General features: G+C 42.3%; 1 protein-coding gene across 1 annotated transcript in view; it reads left to right on the forward strand.

The window, feature by feature from the left end:
- carhsp1 (calcium regulated heat stable protein 1) overlaps positions 1-14,015 on the forward strand; it is a 93,380-nt gene extending 79,365 nt beyond the window's left edge. Inside the window, exon 4 of the mRNA XM_038820985.1 lies at positions 11,435-14,015. Within this exon, the coding sequence (XP_038676913.1) occupies positions 11,435-11,594 (160 nt within the window). The 3' untranslated portion in view covers positions 11,595-14,015. The remainder of the gene's footprint in view (positions 1-11,434) is intronic.
- Positions 14,016-14,302: the final 287 nt, after the last annotated feature.

Here is a 14,302-nt window from a genome sequence, read left to right on the forward strand (position 1 = left end):
TACTTAAGCCCACACCTCCACCCTATCCCCATAACCCCACCTAATATATTTGGACAGTAAGGGCAGTTCAGCATGGCCAATCCACCCATCTTGCACATCTTTGGACTGTGGGAAGAAACTGGAGCACCCAGGGGAAACCCACGCAGACACTGGGAGAAAGTGCAGACTCCACACAGTCACCCAAGCCGGGAATCGAACCTGGGACCCTGGAGCTGTGAAGCAACAGTGTCTTGAATTGGCCCCTCGATCTGGTTGTAACAAATCTGCATTCTGCCTACCCTCTGTTGGGGATCCCCGATGTTGGGGCCTGACTATTCATTGGCCTTGGAAGGAATACAGCGCAGACTCATCAAAGTATTACCAGGGCTGCAACGGTTAGATCACGAGGAGCAATTACAAGGTGATTTGAAATGAAACATATAAAAACCAGTGGAACTTAATTAATTTTAAATCTAGATTGGCTAATAACATTCTGCCACGGGTAAGGGATACAGAACCAAAGTTTATAAATGGGATTAGGATACAGATCAGCCATGATCGTAAAGAAAGACAGAACAGGCTTGAGAGGTGCTGACTGTTCTCTGCCTCTTCCCCTGTTTATAAAGTGATGATGTGTTCTTGAGCCTTGTGGATCTGGCTGGAACCAAACTGAGTGTTGCTTTCAGTTCATTGCTGAGAAATTACAGTTTAATGTGACTATTGATGAATTTTCCTCTCACTTTACTGATGACAGGGTGGTGGCTGATAGGCTAAGCTTTGGCCTGTTATTTTTGATTAGGACATACCTGGGCAATCTTCCACCTTGGCAAGTAGATTTGTCCACCGGGCAGGTGGCTTGCTCTTATAGGCCTTCAGCACTGCAGGTACAATGTTATCAGTACTCTGCCTGTGCTGTGTCTCATGCATTTGGGTGCTCCCTAGTGTCTGAATCAAGTTGAATTATCCATTTGGCAGGTTTGTCTGAAAACACTTGCAAAGGTTAAACCTTGATTCTCGCACTCCGCTATGGTCGTGAGTGGGGATGTTTGCAGAACCATCTCCTCCTGCTCATTTCTTTATTTCTTTATCCTGACTGGCCTTGTGAGACTTTAGGCACTAAAATGCACTGCAGTGCCAAAAAACATGCTGCTATTCAAACGGCCGTTTTCTTTTAGCCTCGTGGAGTTTCCACAAAGCCACACTCCTCACCGATCGGGGCACCGTTATACTCTGCTGTCCCAATCTGAGAATTTCTCGCAGTTTTCCCACAATTGCTGTTAGATTAATTTGCCTGTAGTTGATTTATTCTCCTTCTTCTCATCATTTTTTTATGGAAGCAATTCTTTTTCTACATTTCTCTTACTAGCTGCCCACTACTAGACTTCAATTTTGAATTTGTTTGTAAAGGAAAACGAAGCAAAGTATTTAGTATCTCTTTCAAACCTTATCAACCTCCTCCATCTTGAGCAATCCTAGTGAGGTTCCTTTTAAATAATATACTAGCCATCTCCTAATACTTTTTCATTTGCATTTTCACCTCTTTACTAAACTTTCCATATTTCTCATGATTATCCTTAGGGACACGAGGAGGCCATTCTGCCCATCAAGCTCCACCATTCAATTTGATCAAGGCTTCAATGCCTCTTACCCCCACTTTCCTATTAACCCTTTACGTGAGCATTGTGAGTCCTAACTTAATCGAATGTCTCACTTTTAAGTTTCATTTTTGCTTTGATTCCTTAATTTATCTCTAACTTCCTTTTTGCCTTTTAAGGGGTGTGTTTATTTTGTACCTGTCCATCTAATACTTGAAGATTTCTTTAATTTCAATCCACATTTGTTAACCATCTCACCCACACAATCTAAGGCACAAACTACCCTTTTCCAGACAGCACCCTTACTCTAGATCCTATCAGTATTCTTGGACTGAACGTTTTGCTTTTTCCAAATTGGTCTACTCGCGTCAGTTAATTTGCTCCACTTTATTTCCCAAAGCTAAATAGAAAGGAACAACTTGTATTTATATAGAACCGTCCACATCTCTGAATCCAGGATCTGCCAAGGTGGTTTACAGTTAGTGAAGTACTTTTTAAAACATAGTCAATGCTGTAATGTAGAGAAGCGATGGGCAGCAGTGTTCCACAGATAGTGAAATGATAATGACCAGGCAACCTGCTATTGACTGATGGAGATGAGGGATAAAAATAGGTTACTCTTTATAAAAATATTGTCGTGAGCGGACAGACGAGGCCTTTGATCTTGGTTGCTGCAATGCGGTGTCTGCCCAGATTATGGGCAGGGATTTTCTGGTCCTGGTCCCACCGAAAGTCCATCACTTTTGGCTGGGCCGTTGAACGTCCTGCCCCGATGGGGCTGGAATACCCCGGCTTTCATGTGAGGTTTCTGCAGTAATCCTTAAACCATAATCTTCTGATTTTGCAAGAGTGGTACACGTACTTTGGTAGCTGTCGATCCAAACAATGCTTCTTTCCCTGTTGGGTTCGATGTATGGTCCCAGACCTGAATGAAATGGAAATACATCCAGGGCTGCTGCCTTTTGCATGTCTGTATGTTTGGATTTCTTCCAAGAACAGGAGAATAAATGGTTGGTTTGGCTTGAACTCCATCGTGCCACAGAGTCTTGAGACCTCCACACCTACTATCTATCTACCCCCATAATCTATCTATCTTGCATAAGGCACTGGAAGATGTCTCATACCTTTTGGAAACATTCCTGTTTCAACAGAGAGGAAGAAAACTAACAAAAAAGAAAACAACAATTAAAACATTAATAAAGAAAGTGGTTTGATTTGAGTACGTTTACTAGGTGAAGGGAAACAATTAAAATACTTGGAGGAATAGTACATGGTCCACAGGGCAGAATAATGTAACTTGATCTTTATAAGAGCTGTTTTACATAATGGCTTGAACAAAGATCATACAATCCATTTCGCAATTTTAGAATGTCATAAAATTTGAATGCAAGTGTAATTGTTCAAGCGTAGGTGTACAGCATGAGAAGATCAGTTTTTTTGTGATTCATATAATTACATGACAAAATGGTTTTGGTATAGATGCTGTAAAACATGGCCCATCTCCTTTGTTAACAAAAGGCAGCAAACGTTTGAATGTTCCGATTTCAGATAAACAACCAGCACAACATAATAGATTAGAAGAATTAAAATACCCCCATTACTACAGAAAATGGTCGCCTGATCGTAACAGGTAATTACTTTCTAGAACACAAGTTTACTGCAGCAAACCCACAGCTTCCATATGCCAATGTCTAGGAGTTAATCATATATATTGTGAATTAATAATCAATTTTTTTGTAATGGTGGGGAGAAAACAAATACAAAATTTTAGAAAATACAGTTTTCACCTCTGGATAATTTTGAGGGTCTGCAAAGTCTTGGGAGTGCAATTCTCCCAGAAAACTTCCTAATGTGATCTCTGGTGGGAAATGATGTGCAAAACCCGTTGGAATTGGAAGTCTGCTGTGGTGGATCGTTCTGGGGCCAGCTCAGGGCTGTCCATGAGGGATGGTCCATGGGCCAGTTCAGGATCAGAAATTTCCATGTTTACCTAAAGATGTCTTTCCATTTCTTTGTCTCCAATGGTTGTGGAGTTTTTGTTGAGCAACCTATCTGGCAGCATTGACCTGAGGCCGCACTGTGGTTAGTTTCCAGTGGTGCTTGGCAAGAAACCATCTCTATAGACTCATCGTGATTGCTGTTCATTAAACATTAAACAAAACAGACACCGCAGCTGCACTGAGCACATCCGTGGTACCGCATTCAGGCCAATCGCTTCAGCTTTATATCATCATTATTGTGTTCCTTAGAGCCTTTTTTCTGAGGGTGTGTGGGACACCAGTTGACCAACTTCAGCTTTTGGAGCGTTGCCAGTTCCTGGATGACCTGTGCTCTGAATTCACTTCTGTTATCTGACTGAAGAATAAGTGGAGCTCCGATGTCTAGAAATATGAGAAGCAGCGCATGGCCAACCTCAGGTGCTGTCTTGGACTTCAGAGGGCGAATAATGTGGTGCTCCATGTGGTACGGTATGGAATAATAACTTGTGACCTTCCGAATCTGCATGTCAACCAGTTAGTATAGATTCCTATACTGCTGTACTGGTTCTACAAGAGGTTTGATGCCATCATGTTTTCACCTGGGTACAACAATGGATAGTTGAATTTGCCACAAATGAACTGCTAAGTGCTATTTGCCATGTGAGCCTTTGAAGTCAACACCATGGATGGAATGTTCCATTTCTTTAACTAAGTGTCAACTTGGACGGGAAATGCAGTGCACTGCCTGCCTGAGCCACTGCTGGCTTTTCCTGCCATATATTTTGAAACTTGGTTTTAAAAAAAACTGCTGGAGGTGGATCAGCCCGCTCCATCAGCAACCTCTGCCTTAGAGAAATCAGTATGGTCTTTTTAAAGGGATCCCCAATCTAATAAAAATTCCTACGTAGGTGGACAACTCGGCAGGGAGGCTCACTAAGTATGCGCGAATGTATGGTTATGGGGTACCTGAACCTTCAAAATTGTTTATTCTTAGTTCGTGCTGTTGCTCGTTCTGGGTGAGTGTGCTTTACACTCAATTGGCTCTGTTTTATTCCTTGGCTCTAGAGTCGCCAGGTATCTTTATGATACCGCCACGAGGTTCAAGTTCAGATCAATGACTCAATACACCAGTTAATAAGTTCAAAACAAGACACGTTTATTATTACACAGTTATTTACTTCTCATGCATATAATACTAAGACTAAACTATTCCTACCACTACTAGACCAATACTTATCTGGAATAAGGGAACTGCCGGATCAGAGAACAATGGCCTCTTTGTGCTTTCCTGGATCCGCAGGCTTCCAGTTGGTGTGGACTAAAGGGGTCAGGAGTGTCTATTCTCGTAGCGGGCGTTGTATGACACTTACTTGTGTCGGTGTAGCAATTGGCCAGGCCTCTCCTTCTCACGTTCAAGTTCTTAGAGAGCTGCTGCAAAGGTGTTCTGCTGGGAGGGCCGGCTAAGAGATCGAATTCGTCTTGGGACCTTACTTTTATAGGTCCCAGGGGCTTCGCGCCCTTTTGGGCGGACCCCTAACTCACTGGCAATCGATTGGATCGCATCCCAATCGATTGATACGAATCCCCCAATACTGAGGCTGTTCCTCGATCGTGGGGCGGTTCTTTCTAAGTTGTTTGTGTCCTTTTGTTTCAGACTCCGTTGGCGCCAAGAAGTCTGACCTGCTATAGAATGTTTCGATTGCAGCTAATTGTTGTGTCCATTGTGCCCGGGAATCACCGGGAATCGCTCAATCAGTATGCAAACTTGCTAGTTTCTATGCTGTCTGGTTTCTTCACAGACAGAATACACAGAGAGGTTCTGCAACCTGCTTGCCTTTCTGACATTGTCCAATTTTCCCTGCATGCGTTTCAATTCTCCATTTTATGTCAGGAAGTGGCCAGCTTCGGTGGCTACAGTGCAAGGGTAGAAACGGAACTGTGACCAAACCATGGCTGACCAGGGAGATTAAAGATAGTAATCGATTCAAAGAAAAAGCATACAAATTAGCAAGAAAAAACAATAGACAGTTCAAAATTCAGCAAAGGCAGACTAAGGGATTGATTAGGAAGGGGGAAATACAGTATGAAAGTAAGCTGGCGGGGAACATAAAAACTGACTGTAAAAGTTTCTATAAAGAGAAAAGATTGACAAAAATGAATGTAGACCCCTTACAGTCAGAAATGAGGGAATTCCTACTTGGAACAAGAAATGGCTGAGGATCTAAATTCATACTTTGCCCCTCCTGTCTTCACAAAGAAAGACATGAATAATGTATCGGAAGAAATGTACTGGAAGTTCTGAGAAACACAGGTTTTAGTGAGGAGCTGAAGGAAATCCGTATTAGTAGAGAAATGGTTTTGGGGATATTAATAGGATTGAAGGTGAATATATCTTCAGGGCCTGATAATCTTCATCCCAGAGTTCTTGAAGAAGTAGCCCTAGAAATAGTAGATTCATTGGTGGTCATTTTCCAAAATTATTTGGACTCGGGAATGGTTCTGACAGAGTGGAGGGTAGCTAATATAAGTCCGCTATTCTAAAAGGGAGGTAGAGAGAAAACTGAATTATAGACCAGTGAGCCTAATGTTGGTAGTAGGGGAGTTGCTAGAGTCCATTATCAAAGATTTCGTAGCACAGCATTTGGAAAACACTGGTATAATCAGACAAAGTCAGCATGGATTTATGAAAGGGAAATCATGCGTGCCAAATCTACTGGATTTGAAGATGTAACTAGTAGAGTTGACCAGGCCGAACTGGTGGATGTGGTTTATTTAGATGTTCAGAAGGCTTTCGACAAGGTGTCTCAAATTTGCAGATGTCACAACGTTCGATGGGAGGGTGAACTGTGAGGAGGATGCAGAGATGCTTCAGTGGAATTGGACAGGCTGAGTGAGTGGGCACATGCATGGCAGATGCAATATAATGTGGATAAATGTGAGATTTTCTGCTTCGGTAGCAAAAATAGGAAGGCAGATTACTATTTGAATGGGTGTAAGTTGAGAGAGGTGGATACTCACTGAAACCTTGGGTGTCCTTGTGCATCAGTCGCTGAAAGTAAGCACACAGGTACAGCAGGCAGTAAAGAAGGCAAATGATTTGTCAGCCTTCATAGCGAGAGGATTTGAGTATAGGAATAGGGATGTTTTACTACAATTGTATAGAGCGTTAGTGAGGCCACATCTCCGGTATTGTGTGCAGTTTTGGTGTCCTTATTTGAGGAAGGATGTTTTTGCTATGGAGGGAGTGCCGCGAAGGTTTACCAAGCTGATTCCTGGATGGCTGGACTGTCATACGAGGAGAGACTTAAGTCTGTTAGGAATATATTTGCTGGGGTTTAGAAGGGTGAGAGGGGCTCTCATAGAAACTTTAGAAATTCTAACAGGATTAGACAGGATAGATTCAGAAAGAATGTTCCTGATGGTGGTGGGGGAGTCTAGAACTAGGGGGTCAGAGTTTGAGGATAATGGGTAAACCTTTTATGACTGAGGTGAGGGGGAAATTTCTTCACCCAAAGAGTAGTGAATCTGGAATTCACTGCCACAGAAAGTAGTTGAGGCCGAAGCACTGTGTCATTTCAGGAAGGAATTAGATATAGCTCTTGGGGCTAAAGGGATATGGCGGGGGGGGGGGGGGGGGGGGGGGGGGGAAGGTGGAATCAAGGTATTGAACTTGATCAGCCATGATAATGAATGGTGGAGCAGGCTCAAAGGGGCGAATGGCCTCCTGCTTTTATTGTCTATGTATGTTTCATGGTTATATCCCCATTGCATTGTTGGCCCTAGGACCGGGGGGGGAGGGGGGGTCCTGCTGGTGTGAAAGTTATTTTGGGACTCCTACCTGGGACCTCCACACACACCATCATTCCCGCTTGCTGAAAATAGGGGTGAAACATCGCCATCACATGTTATTTTCATTTGCAGCGTGAAATTCCCCACCTCACAGCACCTGTTTTGATGTCAAATAGGCCAATGTGAACTGGTCCTTTTTAAAATTTCTATTAAAATTTGCACCTTCCATCAACCACCATTTGTGCCTTTTGTAGACAAACTTGTTTCCCAAATTTACAAAGTTTAATTTATATACTGCTTAACGTACTAATGTGCTTAAGCAACAACAATTCCACTTGCACAATGATAGAATGCCTACTGTGCACAAGGCCATTCAGTCCATTGGGTCTGCATCAATCCTCTAAAAGGACGCCCCACCTAGACCCACTCCTCATCCCCGTAACATCACCTAATTGTTTGGAAGCTGCAGGCAATTTAGCGTGGCCAACCGCCTAACCTGAACATCTTTCGATTGTGGGAGGAGACCCTTGTAGACACAGGGAAAACATGAACTCCACACTGGTAGTCACCTTTTTGTTTTTAAATTTCGAGTACCCAATTAATTTTTTCCAATTTAAGGGGCAATTTAGTGTGGCCAATCCACCTACCCTGCACATCTTTTGGGCTGTGGGGGTGAAACCCACGCAAACACGGTGAGAATGCGCAAACTCCACATGGACAGTGACCCAGAGCTGGGATTGAACCTGAGACCTCGGTGCTGTGAGGCAGCAGTGCTAACCACTGCACCACCATGCTGCCCAACACTGGCAGTCACCTAAGGTCTATATTGAACCCAGGTCCCTGGCCCTGTGAGGTAACAGTAGTAGCCACTCTGCCACATTGAATTGTCTCTTTCATGAAATGAGCAGTCAAACTGCCTATTTCTTGATCCAGGCAATGATTTACCGAGTTCATGAAATGGATAGTTTCACAAATTGGGTGTAACATATATATTTAATCCTGCTGCAGATGAGACACAAGGATCGCGATCTACCTGTCTTGTCATGCCCGACTCTGGACGTGATGAGGCTGATATATCACGTGAAGGGCCTCTTACGAGATTTACCGGCCTCGTCACACCTTGCGATATCTTAACGCGATCTCATGAGGTGTTGTGACCTGGATCCCACTCACAATGGCCGGGACCTAAATTTGCATATTCAAGTGTGCAGTCAGACTCACTTGAATATGCTCAAGCCGTAGTTACCCAAGACATGGGATCTAACCCCGGGACCCCGAGCGAGTGCTGCTTAGCATTGGTCTCCACCAATGTGAACTAGGCTTTCTGCCATGTGGGTGGGGTGGGGCTCTGGGCAGGGTGGTATCCTGGCACCTGCGATACCACCTGGGCACTGGCACTGCAACCTGAGCACCCTAGCAATGCCACCCGGGTGCCCTGGCAGTGTCAGTTGTGGGAGGAAACCGGAGCACCTGGAGGAAACTGTTGCAGACAATGGGAGAATGTGCAAACTCCACACTGAGTCACCCAAAGTCCTTGGTGCCACTAGGTGCCTGGGTGGCATTTTGCCCGTGCTGGTGATCGAGTCCATGGGTGCCCTGCCCTTATGAGGTGGGGTGCGGGGGGGCTCGACAATCCCCTTATAGGTGAGTTGGGTGTTGGGGTTTCCGGAGGCTGCGGGCGGGGGGGGGGGGGGTGGGGGTGTTCTAAAGATTTACATGGCGCCACAATCTCTTCCAGCATCCCGATCGCTTCTTGTGCTGGCAATCTGAGCTCGTCAGTCAGAAAATTGGACTAAGTGCAGCCTCGGTGGGGCGTTCTCGTCGAGGTCCTGAAATGAAGCAGAGTCCCGTTTAATAGCAGGGTCGTTCTCGGCACTTCTAACGCCGGGAAACATGCAGCTCAACCCGCTCGACACGGGACTCTGTTTCATTTCCGTTAAATCGTGCTCAAGGAGTTCTTAAATGAGATGTGCCACAAACGAGTTCACTTTTTGCAAACTTGTCTGTCCCCATTGGTGTTTACTAAACTCAAAACAGATCTGGAGCATGTTTAGCATCTAAGCACTTTTTACAATATGGAGTTGTGTGGCAATAACTAATGAAATATGCCAAATGAGTACATGAGTTATTGCTGGCTCCCTCTTGCCCTTCCCACCACCAATGGTGATCAGCTGCCCAGACCCCACGCCTGGAATTCTCCCTCTCACATGCTTATCCAGTGTTCCCCCTATAAGATTCTCTTCATACTTTCTAATAATTTTCATCCCTCTGATTTTATTTTTAGCTTATTAAACCTTGATGAAGCATCTTGGGGAATTTTTCTAGTATGTTGTTGACCTTGCACTGTCTGCTTGAACATTTTGAACAATATTTTGAGATTTGATTCAATCTAATTGCTGGATTAAATGGAAGATCTATTTTATAACGAGTCATTGGATTTATAAATCTATATCAATTATCTAGTGACTTCATTATTACGAGTGGGAAAGTTCCTAACAATTTATGGAGAACACAAGTGGGATGCTTTCTCCCTAAATCCCTCCACTTCCCTTTCCTGCTCTCGGATCCTGTCTAAAAGAAAATTATTTTCACTGGACATTGGTGTCACTGGTTAAGCCGGCATTTTATTGGCTATCCTTGGAGCTCACCTGTTTGACCAAGTTGCTGTATTTATAAAGTCTGATGAATGTATTCGGTTTTACTGTTTGATAGTACTGTAGCGAGGCTGCTGGGTTTACCAGCGTGAGGAGCTTCAGCTTGGCACTACTGTGAAGGGGAAAGGGAGAGCCTTGCAAGTACTGGGGATTGAATGCAGCGTTTAGCTCACTAGTGGGGTCCTGAATTATTGGGAACTTGCTGGAAATATTGTGCCTTCCGTCTAAAAGTTTTAAGCACTTTTTTGTTTCCGTCACCCGTTTCCTGGAGTAATATGAAAATGGATTACCAGTTCTTGTGCAGTTACATCAGACCTAATACAGTTTAGACTTGCCCCACAGATGAGCTATACCAGGGCTCTTCAAACTTTTTCCGGGGACCCATTTTTACCAACCGGCCAACCTTCGGGACCCAACCCAGCCGACCTTCGCGACCCACCTGCACAACCGACCATTTTCTCTTGCCTTGCTTGCTGCTGACAAAAATGGAGGAAATGGTTTTGGGTCCCTTTGGCCCTCGTACACGCTCCTCCAATGGAACCTGTTGGATGAAGGTGAAGCCTTCCAGTGTCGGAAAGTATGGAGTCTCCATCTGTCCAAAGTTCAGAATTTTTTCCTGTAAAATTTTATCAAATAAACCCCTCCCCTCCCGAACATATAAAAAAAATGAGCAAAATAAATGAAAAAAATGAATAAACCCCGCCTGAATTTGTAAAAAAAAACAAACAGCGGCACTGTGCATGCGTGTCTGATGATCGGCACGCATGCGCAATGCAGCCGAATATTTTTTTCTCCACATGTTCGCGGCCGCTTGCAGCTGCCGTTATGAAAAGCCGGCTGCTGCGCAAGGATTTGCGCGATCGGCAGTGCCGGGGACAACGGCTCCACGACCCTCCCGAAACCTGCCCGCGACCCACCTGTGGGTCGCGCCCCCGACTTTGAAGAACACTGAGCTATACCCTTCTTGATAGTGTGGCTCAATTGAATATTTTGTACTCATGACTGGCAAGCATTGTTTGAACTTGTATTCGGTGGGATTTATTTTTTTGTTGGTGGATAGAGAGAGGGATAGGAGATGGTGTGGAATGGAAGGAGGGCGAGGGAAGAGCCTGCCAGCAATTATTATTTTTCCCGAGACTGGTCAACACATTCTCTTGGAGCATTTGAAGGGCCTCTATATGGTGAGATGCATGGACCGTCGTATTTGTGGCCTTTTATATGTCAACTGGTGTTCAAACATGGTCACATTAATAATATATTAATTTCATAATTTATACACTGAGCTCGTATTTTATCACAACCTATTTACTCTGTATTGTGAGGCCAGTTACATATATCAAAAGTGTACCTGGCCTGATTTTTATGTATCTACTCCTACAAATCTGCGAAGAATGCATGGATACTCTTGGCTGAGTATGTTCTTTCTCTTTCATGTCAGCATCGAAGGAGAATATGTACCAATGGAGGGGGATGAGGTCTCTTACAAAGTCTGTTCCATTCCTCCCAAAAATGAGAAGATACAGGCTGTCGAAGTCGTCATCACCCACCAAGCACCAGGAACAAAGCATGAAACATGGTCTGGACATGCCACTGTATAATGACCAGCTGTCCAGCGTGGCAGTTAAAGTAAAAATATCTGAGTTAAGTGTTTGAGCAGTATGCATTGTAATTGACTGCTTGCAGGGTTAAAAATATCTTTTCCAAGGTGTCGTGTTTTAAATGTCTAAAGATTATTCATTAAACAACAATCGATTACTAGTTTTGATATCACTCATACCTTAATAAAAAGTATGAGCCAGCGAATGTACATGGAGAATTTTGTATCCGGGATCCTGCTTTACGTGTCAACTATCTCAAGAATTTGCAGAAAATAGTTACATCACTTTATAATCGGTTCTTAAATTCTTATTAATCAGACTTTAAATGTAATTTTATTTTAATCTACACTGCCCTACAAACCATTCATTTAGTTCACCTTGGTTTGATTGAATCTTTCACAGGAAATCATGTTTTATAATTTATCAGATGAATCATTTAAAAATGAATTATTTCCACTTGAATATTTTCTCTTTATCCCTACTCTGGCCTATATGATCCATTGCTCAAGAGCAGGTGACTAGGCCTTTGTGAAACCCCCTCTAAACTAGCCAGCAGGAGGTGGTGGAAGATCACCCATTCCCTCTTCTCCCTCCCAAAGCTATGTGTGTGTGTGTGTGTGTGTGTGAATTCAGTGGAATAGGTAATCATGCCTTTGGTGTTGTCAACCTGGTGAGTGGATGTTCCATAGTGTGCAGCAGTAAGAATCTCTGAAGTTTCAATAAATGCGATGCTTCGACAATGTTGATTCAGCATTGCTAATTTCTGACTGTCGGGCAGCCAGCACTGCATTGACTGATCAGTACACGCCATGCATTTGTGAAATCTTAATTTTGTTCACCACTTTCTGAATGGATTAATGGTTAATTTGTCTTTGTTTCCTTTTGAAGAAAACGTATTACTTTTCTTACTGTAGCCTTGTGTATTAGCTGATTGGGAACACCTGGGTGTGACCTGAGTTATCAACTGAATATAGTGTCATGGTGGCTGTTAACTACAGTTTAACCTGTAAATAATGCCATCTGAGAGCATAAATGCACGCCCAGGGTATTTGCAGCATATCAAGAAACTGTTGCATGTGCAACAACATACTTGTATTTTTTTTTTCTCTGGCAAGCACATAGCATCTTGCTGCAATTGCTTGTTGGGCAACTAAAAATTACTGCACTTGTCTAAAATTGAATGAGTAATAATAACTTTAAAGGATAAAGAATTATTTTGCCCATACCTCTTCATAAAAAGGTATTTAAATAAATACTGTGGTGTGCAAAGTCCTGCAAATCTGTGATTAAAATTGTACCTTTAAGAATTATAATTTTGTTATCTTTGTGTTGATGGGCAATCATCGAAATCTGACAGGTTACATCAAGGTAACAAACCAAGCTAATTTAAGGTATGGGGTTGGATGACTGAAACAGGAGATATGAATTTTGCATGATATTCATATCCATTCAATTCACCTTGGAAACTGGTTAATTTTATTTGTCTTGTTGATAATGAGGCATTCATTCCTTGTCAAACTTACCTTTACTTTCCTCTCCTAAGTAACCAAGAGCTAAAACTTTATAATAGAACTTAAGAATTACTTAATTTGTTTATGTTTAAAATTAGTATTAGCAACAGTTGTTTGCTTTGCAGTCTAAGATAACCTTTTAAGAATTTGTCCACAAATATTGCTGTCATACTGTGAACATGTATTTGAATAAAACAAATTGCCATTTATTTAACCGTTAAGGATTTTTTTCTATCTTAACTTGAGTGTTTGCTTGAGGATAGGTTAAAAGCAAGTTTCAACAAACTCTGGTTTAAATTCTCTACTGTGTTAAGGGTTGAGGGTTCCAGTAATGATAGCTTTCTGATTCCATCTGCAAGTCTCCCCTTGTTTAGTTTTAATGCAAGTTCGTGATATAGGGAGAAAACTCTCAATTCATGGGAAGAAATGAAAATTCGGCTCTGCATATTGATTTAAGACCTTTGATTCATTGCTGTATTGCAAGATGTCTGGCTCTTGGTTGCATGGAAGCCTCCTAGATGAGTACCAGTGAAGGCAGGAATGTCATTGTCATCAATGGCATTGGATGTAAAGGTGCCTAATTATTTTAGTATCTTTCTCAGTTCCTTGTTTTCGATGAAGAATATTTTAATTCAGGTATTCTTCCGTGCCTTAGTCTCTGATAACACTATTTTAATACTGCCCCATGGCAAATTTCAGTCATTGGTTTATACTTACAGATATGAATATTGTATTGATGTATTTTATTGTCCATTGTAATCATTACATCTAAACTACTATTGGAATTTGTTTTGAGTGAACTTTGAGGATCAGTGTGTCTTTTAGTATTTGTGTTATCTGCAAACCATGTATTTCTGATAATTTTGGGGACAAATACAGTTAAGATGTTTGAATAAATTACAGAACTTCACTCTTGCGTTGCTTTGAATTATTAAACATTAATAACACCAGTTATTGAATAATTAAACATAAGTGAAACTTCGGGAAAAAAACACTTGGAACGTTTGAGAAAATGTGACATTTATTTTGTATGAGGTTTAATTTGCTTTTCTGCAGTTAATGTTTTTTGAATTACGTACTCTTTTAGAGCACCAACAATATCTGATGGTAGAGAAAAAAAGACAGTCAAAGTGAAATTTCAAAATTACACTTGGATAAGAACAATCATTCCTGTACCTGGAAAGGAGGTTTTGAATC

The sequence above is a fragment of the Scyliorhinus canicula genome, chromosome 15, assembly GCF_902713615.1.
Source record: "Scyliorhinus canicula chromosome 15, sScyCan1.1, whole genome shotgun sequence".
Classification (NCBI taxonomy): Eukaryota; Metazoa; Chordata; class Chondrichthyes; order Carcharhiniformes; family Scyliorhinidae; genus Scyliorhinus; species Scyliorhinus canicula.